Source organism: Diorhabda sublineata, chromosome 1 (assembly GCF_026230105.1).
Source record: "Diorhabda sublineata isolate icDioSubl1.1 chromosome 1, icDioSubl1.1, whole genome shotgun sequence".
NCBI classification, from domain to species: domain Eukaryota; kingdom Metazoa; phylum Arthropoda; class Insecta; order Coleoptera; family Chrysomelidae; genus Diorhabda; species Diorhabda sublineata.
In genome coordinates this window covers 39,178,968-39,200,410 of record NC_079474.1, presented here as the reverse complement: position 1 = coordinate 39,200,410, position 21,443 = coordinate 39,178,968, and the positions used below count along the sequence as shown (strand labels likewise).

At 29.1% G+C, this 21,443-nt stretch overlaps 2 protein-coding genes across 2 annotated transcripts; one reads left to right on the top strand and one right to left on the bottom strand.

Moving 5' to 3' along the window:
* Positions 1 to 184: 184 nt before the first annotated feature.
* LOC130452531 (autophagy-related protein 13) lies at positions 185 to 8,288 on the top strand. Its single transcript, XM_056791866.1, has 5 exons — positions 185 to 1,266; positions 1,333 to 1,657; positions 5,482 to 5,716; positions 7,152 to 7,533; positions 8,035 to 8,288. The coding sequence occupies exons 1-5, from the start codon at positions 1,123 to 1,125 to the stop codon at positions 8,227 to 8,229; spliced, it is 1,281 nt and encodes a 426-aa protein (XP_056647844.1). The 5' UTR covers positions 185 to 1,122; the 3' UTR covers positions 8,230 to 8,288.
* Positions 8,240 to 19,397, bottom strand: LOC130452520 (poly(A)-specific ribonuclease PARN-like). The gene is made up of 12 exons (XM_056791854.1): positions 19,182 to 19,397; positions 18,938 to 19,130; positions 18,557 to 18,880; positions 17,865 to 18,147; positions 17,688 to 17,809; positions 16,901 to 17,019; positions 15,890 to 16,000; positions 15,727 to 15,796; positions 14,514 to 14,569; positions 14,375 to 14,461; positions 11,710 to 11,959; positions 8,240 to 10,069 (listed from the first exon to the last, which is right to left on the bottom strand). Exons 1-12 carry the CDS (start codon positions 19,198 to 19,200, stop codon positions 9,973 to 9,975), a joined length of 1,731 nt encoding a protein of 576 aa, XP_056647832.1. The 5' UTR covers positions 19,201 to 19,397; the 3' UTR covers positions 8,240 to 9,972.
* Positions 19,398 to 21,443: the final 2,046 nt, after the last annotated feature.

The window sequence follows — 21,443 nt, the reverse complement described above, 5'->3', positions numbered from 1 at the left end:
ATCAGTTTTCGAAAAACTAAATTCCTGTACTCGAATCGAAAATCCCATCTGATCAATGTTATTTCTAATAAAAGTTGTGCCACTTTCCTTTTGTTGAGAAAAAAGAAGTAGTAGTAGACGTTTTTACCCATAAGAACTGTCCATATAGGAGTATTACATATATGGCTAAGTAGCGGCAGCGGAAGTGAAATTTGTTAAATCGACTGTGTTCTGTGATCAAGTGTCAAGCTGTAACCTTTATTAGAAGAAAAATAATTGAATTCGTTTATGAAGATAAGAAAAATGAATTTGAACTGCATGAATTATTCTCTATACTTTTGTTTTGAATTATAATGACAATTTTTATATACATATAAAAGTGGGTGAGTGATGAATACACCTTGTAATTCTTTGAAAGGGAACTAGACATGGTACCTCCACATTTACCATTTAATGTAACACTTGATAATTCAATAATAGAAACGAAAATACCCTCTATTTTAAAAATATATTTGTCATAAAGTAACAAGACACAGAAAACAAAAAAGTCTGCAATCAAAGATTTATAAAACTCTTTCGATTTTTAGCAGACTTACACGGAACACAAAACTATGATAAATTCATGACTAACGTACTCGTACTTGACATCAATCAACCGTATATAAAACTCCCCTATAAATAAGATAATCGCACCAAAATATGTGGAAAATTGCATCAAACATCAACGAGGTAACTGCTTATAAGTTTTTCCACATTTTTTCACATATTGATTTGAAACATAAAGAAGTTTCTTGTGTAAAAATAATATGACAATTTCAAAATTGACCTAAAAAATGACAATATCGTAACCTCCCTCTGAAGTCAAAGTTCTATGAACTCCGTCGTCTCGGTTCAATGCTAATTGCATGATCTGTGAGAAGTTTCAAAATAAAATTACGTCAATTAGAATAGTACGAATTTGTACATATATGTGAGAAAGAAGGCGTTGTTGTTCTCTATTTCGCGTTATATGTTATGTGCGGAATTTGACGTGGGAGTGATAGAAATGTTGTGGCAAAAAAAGCATTGACATGTAAAGTGTTAATAAAGATTCCAATTGAAATGTGCTTGTGTAATAAATAAACCTGAAAAATATTTGTAACAATGAAGTTGAGCATCTTAGAAAAACGAGAATTAGATAAATTCACAAAGTTTTTGGCACTCAAGTGTACCCAAATTATAGTACAGTCACGACTTGGAGAAAAAGTATCAACAAACTGTAGGCCCCAAACAACAGGCACAGACTGGGTAATATTCGAAAATCCGCCCTCCGGTATGTTATTCTACTCATCATAATATTTTTATTTGTTCCAGTTCAATTTGAATATTAGTGATCTACCAGATGTTCTTGCAGAAACAAAAAGAGTTTTGAATGGTGAAATTCTGTCATCAAAGTTACCCCTGTGTGTAGAAATTTCATTACGCACTTCAGAAGGGGATCGCATGGTTTTAGAAAATTGGTGTTTGAGTATGTTACCAGAGCAATGTGATCCTACTACAAGAATAGTGCATACAATATATAATCGTATGGGTACATTACTCAAAACACTTGTATCTATTACACGAGCTGTTCCTGCTTATAAACTTTCTCGAAGACAAGGTCCTGATTCCTTCGTTATTTGTTATCGTGTCTTTTTAGGTTAGTATATTTAACACTAAGTTAAAACAAATGTTTTCACACAACATCTACACTATCTTCACACCAATATTTTTACTTTCATATAGAGTTGTGGGTTATCTAGGAAATTTTTCAGAAGACTTTCTAAGCTACTAAATTAATAAGGTAATGTAAACTAAACTCTCATTCACTAGAGGCTACAAGTAAACAAAACTGGAGTATTCTCATCAACTCTGGATGTGAGGCTCTTTGGAGTTTTCATCTTCCACCAAAAAAAAAACAATAAACAAAATTAACTGATTAACAAAGCGAAAAAATCATTATTCATAAATTTTTATTCATGTACAAATTGAAAAATTTTAAATAAAATAATTCTTCAATAACTCTTATGCATATATAATGTCTCAGTACTTATTTTATAGAAAATTACCATATTACACAAAATATTTTATTTACTAAATTAATCTATGGTGGGGCACACCTAAATAGCCGAAGGACTCAACTTTTCCAAATGATATTTCTCGTTTTCCATCCTGAAAGGTCTGTTTTCTACCTGATTCTACCATTCGCCAGTGCATTTCCATGTATTTATTTCTTTCACCATTGATCCTGATGCCAAATCTTTTTGAATCCTTTTTCCAATTCCCTCTGGGATCTGGCTAATAACACAATATCGTCTGCTTTTGCTGAAATTTGTGCTTCCGGTGATAGATCAAATCTTGTGTCTGATTTAGACTTTTCTTTTGATTACCTCTAATTCAAGGTTAAAAAGTGGATAAAGGGTCTCCCTGCTTCAGCTCTCTTTTTCCTTGAAAACTTTCTGATTGCTTTCCTTCAGATGATACTTTGATTTCAGTTCTATTCAAAGTCAGTTTCACCATTCTTGTAAGTTTCCTGGGGTCACCAAAAAACCCTAAAGCCTCATACAACTGCCCTCTCTATTGTATCTTAAACTTGTTTATAATCCATAAATAGTAGATGTAGTTTTGGATTTTGGTCTTGATTAATGCTTTGAATTATTTTTAAAGTAAAAATTTGGTCTGCTGTGCTTCAGATTGGATTGTATGCAAAACTGTATCAATATCTGAAGTATTGAACATGACATAATCTGACTGTGCTTACATCTCCTGAAAATTTTATTTGTTGCATACTTTGATACATTTTCTCCTTATGTAATCCTCATATATTTTATTGACTAAAATACTTGTAAACTCTCTCCTTTTTGTTGCGAAATACAGTTTTAATATTATACCTCCTGTATAGCTAATATAATATTATATGAACTTGCTATCAGCTCTCTTTGTTAACTTATAATCAATTCTAGAAATTATAGATGGATTGCTTGTGATAATGATTAATAACTATTGAAAACTATTTACTGAAAATAATCTCTTGCATAATAACAAATTTTTATAATAGTCTGTTTATGTAGAATGTTTTCTATCTAAATAGATACAAGTTAAAATCAAGTTACATTAAAAATCTCTTTATTCAATTTTTTAAACATATATAAATTGAGATGTTGAGTGCAATTAATCATCTATATCATACACATATACTTATGAAACTTTGTCCCTAATGTATATAGATTATCTGATTCAAAGAACTATACTAGATATCATAAATATGAAAATTGAGTTGCAAAAGTTATTGCCATGCACACATGCAGCAAATTCTCCAAATATTAAAAATTTAATTCATATTTACACTATTTAAATGTATAGCAGGCTTGATAATTTTAATAAAAATAGTCGCATTAATTCATGTGAAAGGAAGTTAATGTTAATACCAAGTATTGACGTAACACATCCATTTTTTGAATGAATTTACATAATTTTTTAAATTAATTTCACAAAATACATGTAAACATCCTTCATAATTTGAATAACAACCTTTTAATAAGAAAAATCTATAACAATTACTTTTATTCCAATATTAATGTGTCACAGAATAGTTAAAATGGTCCTATACACCTTTTTCTTCTTTTATGCTTAAATCCTAATGGGATGTTCCGACCACCGCTGAATAGTTTCTTAGCAAGTTTATCAATATTTTTTATCACATTTCTCCATAGACAACAAATGTTCTTGTCACTTCTTGTACATCAATGAAAGTTTTTATTATCGCAAAACATGGGTAAATGTAATTTCTAGCGACCATATTCCATCATATCATCAAAATTACTATTCTACAGCAATAATTTACCTTGAACAACAAGGTTGCCCATTTGTCTTAATTATAACTACTTTCTTATAGGATATATGTAAATTAGAAGGAAGTAATAGCTTAAACGGAAAAAGCATATTGTATTGAAAAGAATAGGAATGTGACCTTCAGTTGTATGGTCGACAAAAGTCAAGGAAAATTGTTTGTTCATAATAATTATATCTCATTCATAATTATTCAAATATTTTGTAGGTACTTTAAAAAAATATAGTCTAGGTAAAAGAATGTCTAAAAAATATTAACTCCAAATTTCAAAAATATTTATGAAGATGAGAGATTACTTTAAGATGGACATTATTTTTATAATCTGCCAGGAATAAAAATTATATTATGTTCTCTATTTTTTTTTTAATTTGAGAATCATTATAATGTAACAATTTACACAGTCTATCTCAATTACTTTTTTCCTACCATTACTCTGAAAATGTGAGATATTTTACTTACTATTTCAAGTTTTTAGGTAATAAAATATTTTTCATTATGAATCTTCTGTAACCAAAGTTGGTGAAAAAATTATGTTAGAATTTAATTTGAGTGCATAAAATTTATTAACTCATTTAATTCATTTCGATAATTTAAAATTTCTATTAATTTTTGTACTATAAAAGTAAATGCTCAAAATATGTACTTTTATTACTTCACAGAAGGTTGCTAATTAAATTTTGAGATATGTGAATATGCCAGAAAACATCGATGCTGTACATAAACTAATATTGCAAGAACGTCACATACCGTGAAATTGAGGCCTACTTATACATTAGTTTCACTCGGATACTTTCAATATTCCGCGAACATTTTCCTGTCAAAAAGATTTGTTCTTTTTGGATACTGCATAATTTGACAATCACTCAAAAAAAGCTCGTGACAATTGGTGCAAAGAAATGCTGAAAAATGAATCTATGAATGTGACTCTGAAACTGAACAACAATAGTCTGTCTTTCCAAATCTTCGAAATAATTGAACATGTCTCCACCGTTCCATTAGAGCAACGTAGAACGGTCAATTCTGATTGGTACACTACCATTTGTTTGTCAGAAGTGTTTAAAAAATCAGGGAAACCAATCGCAGAAGACAAATCATTCTCCACCACGACAATGAGTTGAGTTGAAACAAAAATTTTTTGAACAGTGTTACAACATCAAATTGATAGGTCATCCACTGTATAGCCCTTGTTTGGCACCAAATGATTTCTTATTCCCGCAGATCAAAAATAAATTGCAAGGGCAATGTTTTTGTACACCTGAAGATTCGTTCAAATCACATGTTTTGGAGGTACCTCAATCGGAATGGAAAAAAATGCTTTGACAGTTTGTTCCAATGCATGCAAAATTGTATTGATCTTAATGGAGAATATTTTGAAAAACAACAAAGCCATATTCAATTATAAATATTTATACTCAAGTAGCAACCCCCTTACAATTCTTCCATATTGAATTTATTGAGAAATAAACAAAATTTTTAGCAGATTTTGTTGAAAAAAAAAATAAAATTGAGCAGCACTGTAAATATATTATGATCATGTAATTTCTAGTCAAATTTTCTTACATAGAATAATGCAACATAATAAATCATAATAGTTATTATATGAAAATAAATCAATTTTTCTTTTTATTTTATAGCTGAACCTTTGATTCAGTGCCTAGGTGATGATTTTAACCAAGTTCAAATTGGTCAAATATGTACCCCGATTGGTACATTAAGTCTCTCGGTTGCATATCGCACGAAAATGACCATCTCACCTACACAGGCACAAACACAGACACAGAAACAGACACAAGAAGAACTTGAAGAATCCGATGTAAATAGTGATTATTCTTATCATCATTCAACCTCGGAAAGTGCAAGTAGTGAAGAGTAAGTGGTATTCAAGTTACAGTAGTTCACTAAATTTTTTTATAAGACATTGAATACACTTTATTGTTTTATATCAGAGATAAGGTTCTCCTATGTTAACAAAAACAAAGGACCAAAGAGTTTTTTCAATATTGCTAAAAGTTGAAAACATAAAATTTAGTTGTTTAGGAGTGGATGAGTGTAAGATAAGTGGAATGAAAATATGGGGACTTTAGACTTATATGTAACGAATCTTTAGATCTTTTTTTTTATGTATATATCTAACTAAAAATTTTCATTTATTGCTCCTAATTGTAAAGGCAAATTTCTGAATTTCGTATAAATAGCTGGCAAAATAAGTTCTGGAATGTCGGTTTCTTGATTAATTTTCAACTCCATTTTTTCAATAATTTTCTTTATTTATTTTACTATCACCAACATCTATTCATTTTTTTTTTCAAAGAGATTAAAAATTGGAATTTTGATAAATTTTTTTTCAATATCACAAGAAATCAACAATGTACCAAAATTTATTTATTCAGTGTCAACTATCTTCTCAAAGTCATATTCATTTATGATTTCCTAAGGAGCTCCAGAGCACTACACCTAGGTGAGTATGAAATAGAAGATGAAGATCTCTGGCAATTAAAGCCATCACATATTGTAGAATTTTTAAAAGGAGTGGGATTAATGTATGAGCAGTAAACACTGGGTTCTCCAGTATAACAGCAAGAAAGGGGGACCAAACAGATCCTTTGGGTCGCAGTGTATACAAGGCCCCAAATCTTTATCTTGTGCCCTGTTTTAATAGTGGCCTCACTCTGTTTAAATCTTACTAAAATTATTGCCACTTCCCTATTCTTATAGCATTTATCTTCCTTTTATTTTGATAAATTATAATCAGTTCAAATGTTATTACAAATTAACATTAACATTAAATATGAATGAATAAAAATTTTTAAATGCCATTTATATTAACTTAATGTGTCAATATTTAACTAAATATGATAAATGCATAAGGAATATGCAGTTCTAATAAATTTTCCACTAATTTTATAAATAAATTAGCCATGAACTAAATTTCACTGATAACCAAAATTAATGAAAAGTCTATTACTCTATTTTAAAATACTATCAGTAAATAAGTTGTGAAGGTGACTGATATATTGAAGAAAAAAAAAACTACTAAAAATCAAATAAAATTGTCAATAACAATTACACTGTTTATAAGAGTTTGTTTACTATCGATTATTTAGTAATTTATTGTGAAATTGTTTTCAATGATGATGAATGTTTATCATACCAGTTTGGCAATGAGAAGTAGAAAATAAGTTTAAACTTTGAAACCTCTGATTTAATTAAAAAAATTATACTTTTTATTCCTCAAGTTGAAAATGTTTAATGTTGAATATTTATAACTCACTCAAACATTCGGAACCAAATTGTTTATTTTTAGTGAGGAGCAGTATTATGCAAGGCTGAAAAGAAAAGTCGAGAGACGCAACGATCGTTTTCCTTTTGCTACAACGAGAGAATTCAGAGCCTCTGATTTCCCTGATTATAAAACCCGTAAAGCAGAAAAGGACATTTGGAAATCCATTGGTGTGTATAAAAGAAAAAAAAGACATGCCAAGATCGAAAAAGACAAAACAACAGAAGTGGAAAATAAAATGACTGATATAGAAACCAGTACAACAGAAGTGGAAACCAAAAATATAGGAGATAAAAATGACGATAATGGTCAACAAGAAGCTAACGGGAACTCAGTTACTGAATTGGCAGCAAAATTGAATAATCTATCAGTAGACCCACCAGATCCATTCGATTACACAGAATGGGTAATTGTTATTCATATTATGATTATTTGCAAAAGTCTTCCCAGACCCAAAGTAATATCAGATTCTATTAGATAATTAATTGAAGATATGTTCAAAATTGATCTTAATCCGTGCCTTCCATTTTTGGAGAAAAGACCTGTAAATGATAGAATGACTAAGCTACTAGCTCTTAATATGTATCCTATATTAATACCCTTAAGTAAATTTTTAGTTTTGTGTAAAAATTTTTTTGACTGAATCAGATCAAAATAAATATATCATGACTTCTTTGACCACTATGTTAATAGATGTTATGCCAATATCTATCAAAAAAGTATAATGCTTTGATAAAAGTACTCAATACTGTATAAATTCTCCAGTTTCAATACCTACTGTTAGAAGGGTTTGTGAACCAGAAAGGGGATCGAAAAGGTATAATAGAGAAACATAATGAACTTTTATTCTAGCTCATTAATCTGATTTTTTTGTGTTAACTAAATTATAATTGAAACTTTTTTTCAGGAACCACCTTTTTGTAGTGGCAATAGTTTTATGATTCAGTGGGGACGATTCTATCATATGGTTAAAAATCCACCCTCTATCAATCCAAGAGTGCCTACTGCTGAAGAACTTCAAAGTACACTGGATTATTGGGAATCTCGTGCGCCAGAATTTGATGCAATACTAGAAAAATTTTCTCAGTCGGACAGTAAATAATGTGAAAGTATATTATTGAGATTTTATTTGTATTTTACAATAAACATTTTAACAGAATATGTCTTTTCTTTTTTGTGCATCTACATAGATGCAGATCTAGATAGATAATAAACGGTGTTCTTTAACTAGACTTAAATGAAAATTACTTGAACATCTTCAATCTACGTATATACTTAAACTAGAGCACAAATGCAATGTTTTAAACCTATTCAGAAAATCCGTTTCCGAGCTCTTGGGAAATAATAGGGGTTAAAATTGTTTTTCCGTGGTGATGTGGTAAATGCTTCTATTTAACTAAACGAACAATCAAACATTCATGCTCCAAAGCATCTCTTGTAACAAAATTTTAAAAAGCTGTGAATGAATCTTGTACTTTGAACGGTAAAAAAAATTACTTCATGTTTAATAAAACATGTTATAGCTGATAAACAATGAATTTCTGTCGAAAAAAACGATTCAATCATATCACTTTCTCAGATGAGGGGTAAAGACATTTTTCAATCAATATTTACTTAGCATTGAAGGTTTTTAAAAAAATAAAAACATTAAATCTTAGCCTGAGATCAACTTGCGCAATAGCTAATGCTGTTTAAGTAGCTTCTAAAAATAGTGAAATTATTCAACATAATTTGAAAAGAGAATTTATGCAGCATAATCATGACTTCGATAAATTTTAGTTGAAATAGATTTCTCGAGTATACATTCGAACAACGGTGAAAAGATATCTGAAGAAACAATAGTTTACTGTCATAACCTTGAATATTTCATAGCTACTGTTGAATATAAACGACAAATACCAAAAACTCATTTGAAGTTCGGCATAGATGGTAGAGGTAGATTTTTGAAATTATGTGTCCATCGAGTTTTCAGAGATAAATAAATCAGCAGAAACAAACTCACGTCGGAAGTATAGTGAAGGAATAACATCGAAAAAATTTAAAGCTTCTGGTGTGAAGCAGTTATTCATCTCATCTATAGCACCGAGTACACAAGAAAATTATACAAATGCTTCGATGTTGTGGTTAAAATTGTGGATCAATAATTTTGGTAGAATGGAACGATTGCTGCAGATCTAAAGTTGGCAAATATTCTAGTCGGCATTGTGATACACGCCAGCTGCTATCCTTGTATGTGGTGTTATGCTAAAAAAGATGAACTTCACGATCTAGGCCCTCATAGAACAATTGGAGAAACAAAAAATTATCTAGACAGAATTGAAGCAGGAGCAGATAAAAAAAGCTCAGAATTTTATAAATTCATCAATATTTGATGCTAATGAAGATAGACTATTTCTCGACATGATTCTTCCTCCTGAGCTTCACCTACTTTTAGGTGTTGTAAATACATTTTTCAGACACATACTTCGAGAGTTTCAAACAGATGTTTCAAATACATGTAGTGAGATCACGCATGGCTCTCCACATTTCAAGGGAAATTCATGCAAAGTATTTCTAAATAAAATAGACATCAAGAGATTCATTGATTTGTTGAAGTATTTCAAAGTGTCAATGAAGTCGTTGTTGCTTGTTTCAAAGTGAAATTTGAAAGAAATTTTCGAAAAAACAATTCAAACCCCTATTATTTTCCAAGAGCTCGGGAAACCGATTTTCTCAAAAGACTTAAAACATTGCATTTGTGCTCAAATTTAAATGTATATAGATCGAAGATGTTCAAGTAATTTTCATTTAAATCGGGTTAAGGAACACCGTTAATATTTATGTATAAAAATATTTGACAATTAAATCACGTCCAATTGTCATCTTCTTTGAATGTTTTATTCGTAGAGTTCTCAACGACCATTGATTCAGGTTCAATCGTCATTTTTTTCAACGCTTTATTTCTGAAAAAAAATAACAGTATATATAAAAATGATTTTTCAAACATTCATTCCTACCAATAAGTAGTTAAATAAATTAAAGTCCCATTTTAAATACAATCACACATCTGCAGCGTTAAAAAATGTTTTGGGCAACATAAGAATATCAATGGTGTGATCTATACCCAATTTACTTTCAATCTACCTGTATAAATTTTAATAGAATTATCACTAAGCATCAGTAGAAGCTAGGGTGAGGATCTGTATGTGGCTAGCTTTTGTTTTACTTGGACTTATACATATAGATCAACACCAAAAATTGCTTCATAATACAAATAACCACGAAATATAAAGTACAATATCAAACGATGGAATTTTGTGAAATTATAATGGGGAATCAAAATGAAAATTTCACGTAGGTATGTCCCGATAATTTTTGTACAAAATATTTAACCAATTTTGTAACAAGTATCTTTTAAGGAACTTTTCTTATCTGTCATAATGAATGAAGTTAATCACTTAAACTAAATAGAGAGGCCCATGCTCCTCAATTACGTGTAATTTTCTGCTAACATTTCTCATTAGGTCTATTTCCCGTATTTTTTAAAAATTTTATTTTGGGATGTATAACGAGTTTGTTCAGTTTAAAATAAGTAGTCGAAGTGAACAGAACGAATTAGCAAAGTAATCGAAGAATTTGAATAAATTATTTGAGTTAGTTAAGTGATAGTGATAAGTGAATTATTATACGTTAGTTAAGTGTAGTGTATAGTATTTAAATAAATTAAGAACGTAACCCCACGGATAGAAATCGTATAAAAAAATCTGAAAAACATTACAATACATTAGGGGAATGCAACACGAATACTTTCTGGATAAACGAGAAATAAATATTTATTTGGAAGTTCGACAAAATCAAATTATTCCTAAAGTTCCATCCCTCGCTTCAATTTTAAGGAAGGTTTGGAAGAAATAAGAGTCTTGTCCACAAAATTTGTTTAAAATTATCTGAATGGTGCTCTCAATAAAATTATTACATATGATGCGATCAAGTGGACTCCTACATCACCAGATTTATTTCCAAATAATTTTTTTCCTTTGGGGTTGTTTAAAACAATTTTTTGAAATATATTGATATGAATTTGATAGAAATACAAATCTTGAAGAATGAAGGAAAAAAATCCAAATTTGTAGTAGAATTATAGTTGATTGTAATATAAGGTCTTATTTATAATAGATTTGGAATCTGTTTAGCTGAAAGAGACGGATTTGTTTTCAACTTCATCTTCATCATTTTTTAAATTAGTTTTTTACTTTCTTTTTAGTACAATAAATTATCGTTTAAAAATTATCACTGTTTATAGACTTAACGTGTACATCTACATAATAAAATGACAAAAAAATATGCTATTCAAAGAGAAGATTAATAATCAAGTGAAAAAGTTTTGATTTGACATTGTGTTCTATTGAAATTTACACTAGTAGATTGGAAGAAGTCTCGAAAAAAATATAAATACTCACTTTCTAATCAGAATATGAAGACTTTTGAAAACTTCTACGTACGTGTGTGTACGTACACACACATACACAAAATAACAACTGAATTTTTACGAAGTTAAGAACTTATATGCGAACGTTTTTCAACACTTAATCTACTTACTTACATTCCAGGATGATCCCTTTTCTTATTTTTAGGTGCCGGAGATTCTGAGCTTTTTCTCTTCTTTGAAGTTATTGGCAATGATGTTATTGGCGGCAGTTTACTATCCGACAATTGTTTTTTTCTGTTTTCGAATGTTTGGATTGTGTATCCGGTGCCCCCCTTAAGAGTTTTGTAGCAAATTTTGGCCTGATCTTTTTTATACAACCCTATATATGCCGATGTGTCATCGAGCCATGAGACAAATATGTTACCTTAAAAAATCGAAATTAAAATATGAGATTCTTTAAAAAAAACGTATACTTATAATTCAGATATATTTAATAAGTAAGTTTAAGTTTTTACAAGTTTTTTTACGAAAACCGTTTAAATTAAGTATAGGGTTGTAAGCATGAACGCCCCCTATTTTTTAGGTTGGTTTAGAAAAAAGGGGTTTGAAAAAATAAGTTGCACAATTTGGGAAGTTACAAATCTTATTTATGACAATGCTGATAATCTTGGACTCGACTGTTTTCAACAATGAATTATTAATCACTAAGTTTATTATACATGAAAATTTTAACCCTTTAGTCAAATGATGTTTTGAAAGTTATGATTACATTCAAAGTAGATTCTAAATATTAATAAAATACGAAGGATAAAACCGAAAGTCATTTACAACTTATACAATTTTTCAAAAAAATATTACAAGTGCAGACTCATTAAAAAAACGTGGAATTGTTGTTTTAAATATTGGAGTATATCGATTGAATCTAAGTTTTACTCAATTGGAGCTGGAAAATTATGTTCTTCAATTAAAACTTATAGTAAAAGTCGAGAAAACAATTATGAAGTTGAAAAACAGTTATTAAAGACTTTTTCATCTAATGTAATCATTAGCAAAATATGAATTAGTATTAAGTGCATACTGTGCAATTCATCCCTTAGTTTATAATCATAATTTAATTCATAGTTTTTCGAACAAGAATGAGAATAACACCAATTTTTGTCTTAAAATGAGATCAGTATCATTGTAACGTAAGAATAAATTGAAGGAAAAGTTCGAAATTACTAACTAATTAACCCATAATAAGCAATAGTAGGAACCAGTAATTCCAGAGCTATATTAGTAAAAAGTGCATGTATTTATATTTAAGAAAAATGCGGATCAATTTATTGTTACATATATTGGGAACACTACTATATGTGCTATTTACAACAGACCTACCGACTAATGACGAAACCATCAATGGAACATTTGCAGATGATAGAGCTAAACTTACAATCGATGAAAATCCAGTTACAGCGTCTTCAAACACAACTAAACAAGATTAAGACCTAGTTACACAAGTGGAGAATCAAAACAAATGAAGCAAAATCCGTCTAAGTAACATTTACCTTAAAAAAAGACCAATGTCCTCCAGCTTAATAACATTCAAATTTCAAAATTCACTAGTACTAAATGCCTAGGAGTACACCTTGATTCAAAACTTACATAGTACTTACAAAACTTACTAGTATAAAATATTCTGCGAATTTTGCATTTAGATATTCCAGAAAATTACTCACTCGTTGAATACCAGTTCTTATATCTGTCCTTTGCTGATCTACGGTTTTAAAATGCAGCATCCAGAACAATTGATGGAATAATTCCTAGTAAACACATTTGAAAAGAAAGGTATTTTTGTATTGTTAATTGTTGACAAGTAATTTTGCAAATTTGACCAACCCATATTCAAGATTACTCTGATAAAAGCCCAAAATTCCTGTGTGTTAGTGTAGCACCATGAATGCCATATTGAATTTTGATTCAGTTTTTTTTCATTTTTCTTAATTTGTTGGTGACTTGTCTCTGATACAATTTCGTCCCCCAACTCCCCTGTAAAATACAACTTGAAGAATTCTACAGTTTTATCAATATTAAATATTTATGGCCCTGGAACTTTATTTCCTGTTGATAAGTTTATTCGTGGGAAGGGAATATCACTCCATGTATTGGTGTCTGCCGGTGGTGCATCTTCTTCCTCTGAATCAGATTCAATAATTTGATTTCTTTTTTTTTTCTCTCACTATTATAACGTCACGATCTGTCCCAAAGTCATCTAGTAATATTTCACTCAAATCATCTCCATGGAACACAAAATCTAGTTCGTCTTCCACATTACTTATTTCACAACTATCATCAAAATTTTCGGCTTAACTACACGAGGGGTTATAATGTAAAAATAACATTATAAGAATAACAAAACACCATTGTATAAACATAAAATGCAAATCACACACATTGGAACGCAAACGTAAACACTTTTAATTATCTAAGAATTTAAGAGCGCTTACTGAGATAAATAAGTGTATCACAAATGAAGCGACAAGAGAGTGAGTGCAACGGGTAATAAATAATACTGACATTTTCAGATTTTCCTTCATTAATTAAACTTGTAACAGAGCACTAGATTCGTATTAATGTTATTGAATAACGTGTTCAATGGCCTTTCCATCAAGTATTACTATTTAGATACAAAATCTTCTATGAAAATTATTCACAAGATTGCAAGGGAATATCTCAATAAAATCATATGCAAAGTAAGCAAAAGTAGATTATCGTTTAGTACTATAAATTACAAAAAATAAAGTACACAATATGACACATAAATATATGAAAAATATGAATTCGATGAGATATAACTTACCAAATGGGCTGAACAGTTGTTGAATATTATTCAATTTCCAATCTTCTGGAAATTTTAGATAAAATACGTGGTCTTTAGAAACTGCCACTAAAAAATAATATATAAATAGTTTATCAATATTTATCTATATTAGGCTTACTGTCTTCTCCAGCCAAATTGATATACTGATTATCAGTCAATGTCATTAAAAATAACCTAAAAGCATTATGAAAATACATATATAAGGTGATCCATAATTACTCTTGCGGTAGTTATTAAAACCGAAGGTCAAAAAAAAACCAATATAAACTGAGTTGACGACAAGGTTAATAGAAACCAAAATCATGTACATAATATTGTTAAACATTTAAAAGTTAGCTATGGTACATTTAAGAATTTACTAAACAAACAAGGTCTATAATTAAATAAAGCTCGAATTTTTCACTACTAGCCTAAAATAATCAAATCAAAATATATATAGATAGTTATTAATCATATAAAAATATGAACGTATATAGTTGTTAGTTATAACTAATATATTTATACGTATTGAACTTGACTGTAAATTGTTTTTTGATTAAAAAACCCAGTGATTTAGATGTCGTTCATTTTCCACCCTGTATTCCCGATTGTAGTAAGTCGTTATTTACATTAATCACTGGAGTCGGCATAAAACGTACAGCGTTTTCCTTCAATATAACCATACACCACACCCTCATCAATTTACAGATCTGGTAGTTTGCCTAAATATAGAGGTATCCTTTGTTTTCACATTGTATAATAAGAAAGACAGTACTTTCAAATATACGTCAAACTGTTTTATTTATGTGCATATTTTGGAGTTTATTAATATTACCGTATTAATATTACCTAGTTTTGAAAGGTAAGTGATGGTAATTTTATGTCACACGTTAATTAATCTTTAATATTATGGAAAAAAGAGATGTTTTCTTGGATTTTTTTGTTACAAAATAACCCCCACTGACCCTACAATGAATTTCCTTGCATTTATATGGGATGAAGTGATGAGAACAAGTAATTAATTATCCTAATGTCTAATAATAACTTCTAAAAATAAGGTTCTTAATTCACTACTTCATATGGTTGTATCTTCTCTATTTTTTAGGTTAAAAGTTAAATATGTAAATGTAAATAATTCTGTAACACCTTGTACATCCTTGTAAATCTGTTAAAATATAAAGATATGAATTAAAATTATTAGTGGTCGTTATTTTTGAATGATGAAAACGTAACAAATTCTCCTTAAAACAACAAACTGTTATTTTTTATAATCAGCTTTGATTGATTATATTAAATGTTAATATTACAAGCAATCTGTTCATATCCAACACCTTGCAAATATGTGTACTCACTTGTTCATAAAAGGTTCCAAAAGATCCATGCTATGGAATGTTTTTTGATCGCTTCTGTTATTCAGTAAACCTAAAATAAAAATAGATTATCCTTAAAATACCAGCTGGTGAACAAACTAAAAGTGAAGTAGTAGTGAATGTGATTGAACCAAGAGACACTAACCTAGATGTTTCCACATTCCCAAAAAGCAGAGTCCAGTTATGTATGCATCATATCCAGCTTCATGTTCCTTATTATCATTTACATCATATCCTCTTCCAGGTTCTTCCACTACTACAAATGCAACAAACAAAAGATAATACATTAATAATCATTAGACATTAAATTATTATCTGAACATCAATAGTAAAGTGTAATAGAAATGTGAAAATAATATGAATAAACAAAAAAACTTAAGTAATCCTAATAGAGGAAAATGAGCATACTATAAACTTAAACTCAGTTATCAAAAAGATATATCAAGGGCCTCCAAAGCAAGAGCATCAACAGAAAAATTAAATTATGAAAATAAAAGAATCCAACTAGTAATATAAATAAATAACTAAAGAAGGATTCTTCAATGCAAGGAACGTATATGATATTTTAATTTGAATTATATTGAGAGCAAGTAAAAAAAGTTTCTCAGAAATAAAATGCAAAATGGAGAATTTAAATATATATGCCAGCTCAAATTGACTTGTCGTTTGGTAAAGGTGATGAGAGTGAGAAATATGTATTGAATATGTATATAAAGATATGCAAATTTCACAATCAATATTATTTTTAAACAGAAGAGTATGAAAACTTTGAAAAAGTTCATAATTCAACTCCAGGTTTTGTTATAAATTAAAAATTTATAATATATAACAAATATATAAGACAAAGACAAGTAATGGATCATATTTTTTATCATATGCCCTACTACCTTAACTAGGATCAAAAATAAGGTCTAACATAGAGTAGGGTCCTTTTCTAAAAGCAGGTATTCGGAAACAAATAAATTCGTTTTAGATAAAAAATGTTTTAATGATATTATAATTGATTTTGCCGAACCATCTTATATATTTTATAAAGAAATTCCCCCTGCAGAGCCTTGGGCCTAAGTTTTGTGCCTATGCATAAGGACAACCCTGTCGCCAACTTTTTGTGGTTGTAGCTGTTTCCGTGGTTTCATAATAAAATAAATTTACATACCTACTTCTGGAAGTCCAAATGGTTTTTCAGATAAAGTATCAAACAACTGTTTCAATACTGTTGATTGAATAAGATCTCTGAAAGGTTCTCTGCTTGACATATATTTGGTATCCAATACTCTAGAATCAACCAGAACAAATTATTGAAAATAATGCAGATTGATAAGGAGGGAAATAAAGTAACAATTAAAAACTATTTATAAAATATATTAAAACCTTGAGAAATAGAAGCAGAGATCAGAGACTCTTGTGAAAATATTGAGACCTAGGATTTTGCAAATTAAATAAATTCCATTTGTTGTAAAAATGACCAATATTGATAAATTGAGATATAAAAAAGGAATTGGGAATATTTATGAAGAATCACTAAAACATATCAGTGAGTAATTGATAATACAATAGATGCTTTGGAGGATGAAGAGTGGAGAAATAATGGCAGATGAACCAATATTGGATGAGGAACTAAAAAATGCAGTTTGTTAAACTGGTACAAATGTTAGACAATGAGTTCCTCAACTTTTTCTCTTACACTCTGATGCTATTTTATTATTTCTAATACTGATATAGTTTTCTTTTATACACTTACATCAGTATTGATATGGTGCTTTCCATTACGCTGTTCTAGGATACAGTCATTATCTCAAAGTTTTGATCCATCTATTGCACATACCTACATTTTTTATGACCTCCCAAAAGAATATCTATGCTCACAAGTGCATATTGCACTCAGTAGATGCATATTACGTTACTCATACTATCAATAATAAATAAATACTCAGTAAGCCTACCTGGAAAATAGGGAATGACTAATTTCTTTAAAATCTTCATAAAATACTGGAAGTTCAATCAAAAATTTATCAATAGTATGAAAGAAATCCAAACATGCATTGTGACCAACAACTAACTTTCCCTAAAAAGGAATATCTAATACACAACAATTTACAGAATATGTGTTTTTAACTTACAGATTTGATAATGAACTTCATAACTTTTGTAAAACCCCTAAAATTTTCTATTTCTCTTAAGCGTTCATCATATTTTTTCTTTGCAAGCTCTGCTTCTTCTTCTGCAGTCTTAAGCTTAGTAACAAAGAGTATTCTATCATTCTCTATTTGTCTTGTCTCTAAAGAAATTCGATCAGAATATAATTCTCTTTGAGTTTGATAAATCAACTTTCTAAAATAGGCATTGCACTTTGGGAGTTGTAACTCCTTATCACCACTTTCAAGGAAATTGTCTATTTTTGATCTGCAATATAATAAGTAGGTATGCACTGATACAATTATTTTAGTTACCTTTGAATTCCACATATATTTAAAATACTATTGGTAATCCCCAAAACTTATTTGTTTAAATAAATGTTCTCTCACAATTCTATCTACATTTTCTATTACAAACTCTATAAAATGTTACAAATCCTGCTTGCTTCAAGAGCTAAGCTATAAACTAGGAGCCTTAGCATGGTTCTATATTCATATATACCTACCTTATCACTTAAATATTTCTAAAAAAAATTATTGCATTTCATTAACAGTCCATGAATTTCTCATGGAGTACACTAAATATCACATGCAGATGCAACCAGAAGTTAATATAAATTTGATTTTATTGGTTACATATAAATATTGTACTCAAACTTTGAATATTTATAACTTACTTAATATCTTCAACAAATTGTACTGAATTATCAGATATTTGAATGCTATCATGGCCTTCATCACTCTGTTTTGATTCAATTAGTTCTAAAGCTTTCTGATATGCTTGATCCACATTAGCTTTGTATCTTTCGGCTTCCTCTTCAGTCAGGTAAGAAATGCCTTCTTTAAAGAGTTTATTAAAATCGAAACCATTACCAATTAAAAAATCTATACTTGATGATTGACATAGGAAACGCTGATCAGGTACATTTTTATTAACAGGTCGGCGAAATATAAAAAAATTATAAGTTCTTTGCTTGAAATTGTGTTCAGATTCGTCATATCTAAAAGAGAATGAGATTGAAGATGACATTGTTGGTATAATCAAATCTGAAATATACCTAAAAATACTAATGCCGTATTGCATTACTAAAAAATCCTTACAGTTGTTTCGCATTTTTTCATAATATTCTTTGGGACTATCAAATGTATTGATATTCCTAACAACAGTAAGGCCGGAAAGCTCACAATCAATACTAATAAATAAACTGTGATTGATTGCATTTTCTATTTCTGGTAAAAGTGAATCAAAATCTAAAAAATTTTTATGATTTTTCATGAAAACTCAAATCGGATAGTACTTACTTGAATTTGTAACCTCCATCTTATGTATCTATATTTTTAGGCTTATTATCAAGTTATCTTTTCTAATTCAACAGTGAGTAAATACTGTAAATAACAACATGAGCATGTTTTGATTGTGCAAAAGAAGGCTTACAAACATTATTTAGACTAAGACAAATGTCACTATCGACAGGGACACTAGGTGGTGTGTTCCGCTCATTGAATTTAACGTAAAGGAAGGAAAATTGCATATGGCGGTCGGCAATATCCGTTATATGAAAGACGTGCTATATAAAAATTTTTTATATTCATAACTATATAAAAAAATAAAATAACAAAAATTTAGAAATAAATATTTTATTGTCCTTTAAATATAATTATTTTTGTTAATGTAGCCCTAATACAATCTGAACTGATCATATTTTTATAAATAAAACTTAATCTAATGTTTAAAAAAAATTCAATAACGCTTTTAAATAGAAGAATATTAGAATTTTCTAATGAAGTAATGTTATATGGCATCATAGTTGGAAAAATTTGTTTGTTTTAAATTTATTCCAATCTTTAATTAGTATTTTGTATTTATGAATCTTTTTGAAATTGTTGAAATTATTCAGCAATGAGACGTATGTATAAATTATATTTTCGCTTGGATGAATTTAAAAAGTGTTCTCTATCATTATATATGTAGTTGAAAAACACAATATTCACATTTTTAACGTGTTTCCTAATTCAAAACTTACAAAACCTGCTATGTATGTGAGCACTTACAAACTATATGTTTATATAGAATTTGCCTGGAAAGCATAATTGTTTTCTTTCTTCATAGTTATTATCTCTATGTAAAATATATTCATTTATGAAATTTTTTTAAAGCAGATGTAAACTGCCTGAATGTAGAATTAGTATTATAACCCCTATGTGTTCTTATGGAACTGAAAAATATTTCTATATGAATAATTTGTGTGTGGTTATAATTGAACACGTACCTATAAGTATTTCAGTAAATCCAGCTGTTCTTTTTAAGCATAAAATTGACAACCTTGGAAGTTTCAAATTTGAAATGTAATCGTTAAATTTCCCGAATATACTTTGTTACTTGGGCTAACTGCTTTTAAATAACTAAAATTACTCATTTTATGGGAATTCAAAATATCGAAAGAATTGTTAAGAAGTCATATGAAGTTCGCAGCAGGTCCGCATCCTTGGATATCATCTAGTTTTAAAATTTTTTTACAAAAAATCCAGCCACAGACAGGCTCAATAATTGAGTAGCTAATTTATTTAACTTAGCTAATTTCTAGTTAGTTTGTTTCCTAAATTAAGACCTTTTTCTTACAACCCAATAATGTAGTCAATTTGTTTCCTAAATTTTCTTGTAACCCATTAAGTTTAACAACATAATTGTAATCTACTAAACCGCCATTTTTATCAATAAATGTTTTAAGATCCCCAATATTAGTTTTATTGAAACTATAATTTAATTCATTGGACATGCTAAAGTTGGGGGCAGTTCCATCAAAACTTATGTTTTTTATCGCAATTCCAACATTTAAGAATGTCTGTTAAACCAAAGTTACATTTTGTAAACTGTTCAATGAAGATATAAAATAATAACCTATTGGTAATTTCCATAGATCATTAATACATACAACCATAAAAGCTAAAACTTCGGAATCTCCCTGCAATTCATTTGCATAATCCACATAACCTTATAATTGAAATTAAAATATTCTAAATGCTGCTGAATGAAAATTTTATCAAAAACTAATAGAACAAAACAATTTTTGTTTATTATTGTCCATTATCCATGATTTTAAAAAAAATAATGGCTTCTTGAGTGAATCCTGGCTTTCCATCTATAGAAGAATACCATTTTGATAACGTTTTAGGATGAGATAAAGAATTTTAGAATGTTTGCTGGGCATAACTTTAAGTGTTTCGAAAAAAAATATAGGATCACTGCCAATGCACCAACATTGTACTTTTCGTCTTAACATTTTTCTGATATGATTTCTATTAATCATTTCCTTGTTCGCGCCAAAACGTTGTAATAATACATTTTAGGTCAGTAGAGACTAAGTTTTTTCTATTAATCATACATTTCTTAAGGGAATGCTTTTTTTTTCTGTCCCAAAATCGTTTTCTAGTTTTTATATTTTTTCGTAATCCATGATTTTCCTTTCCAATTGTTTTTGGAGTATCTTCTATAAATCTACATATAACATAACGTTTTAACACTTAAATCACTATTCCAATAAATCCTAATGAGCGCCTATATTA

Coding starts and splice junctions, on each gene's coding strand:
- LOC130452531 (XM_056791866.1), top strand. CDS start 1,123: ATGAAGTTGAGCATCTTAGAAAAACGAGAATTAGATAAATTCACAAAG. Junction 1,267..1,332: donor AAACAACAGGCACAGACTGG/GTAATATTCGAA, acceptor TATTTGTTCCAG/TTCAATTTGAATATTAGTGA. Junction 1,658..5,481: donor TTGTTATCGTGTCTTTTTAG/GTTAGTATATTT, acceptor TTTATTTTATAG/CTGAACCTTTGATTCAGTGC.
- LOC130452520 (XM_056791854.1), bottom strand. Junction 17,810..17,864: donor TGAAGTTCATTATCAAATCT/GTAAGTTAAAAA, acceptor ATTCCTTTTTAG/GGAAAGTTAGTTGTTGGTCA. Junction 10,070..11,709: donor AAAAGGGATCATCCTGGAAT/GTAAGTAAGTAG, acceptor ATTTTTTTTCAG/AAATAAAGCGTTGAAAAAAA.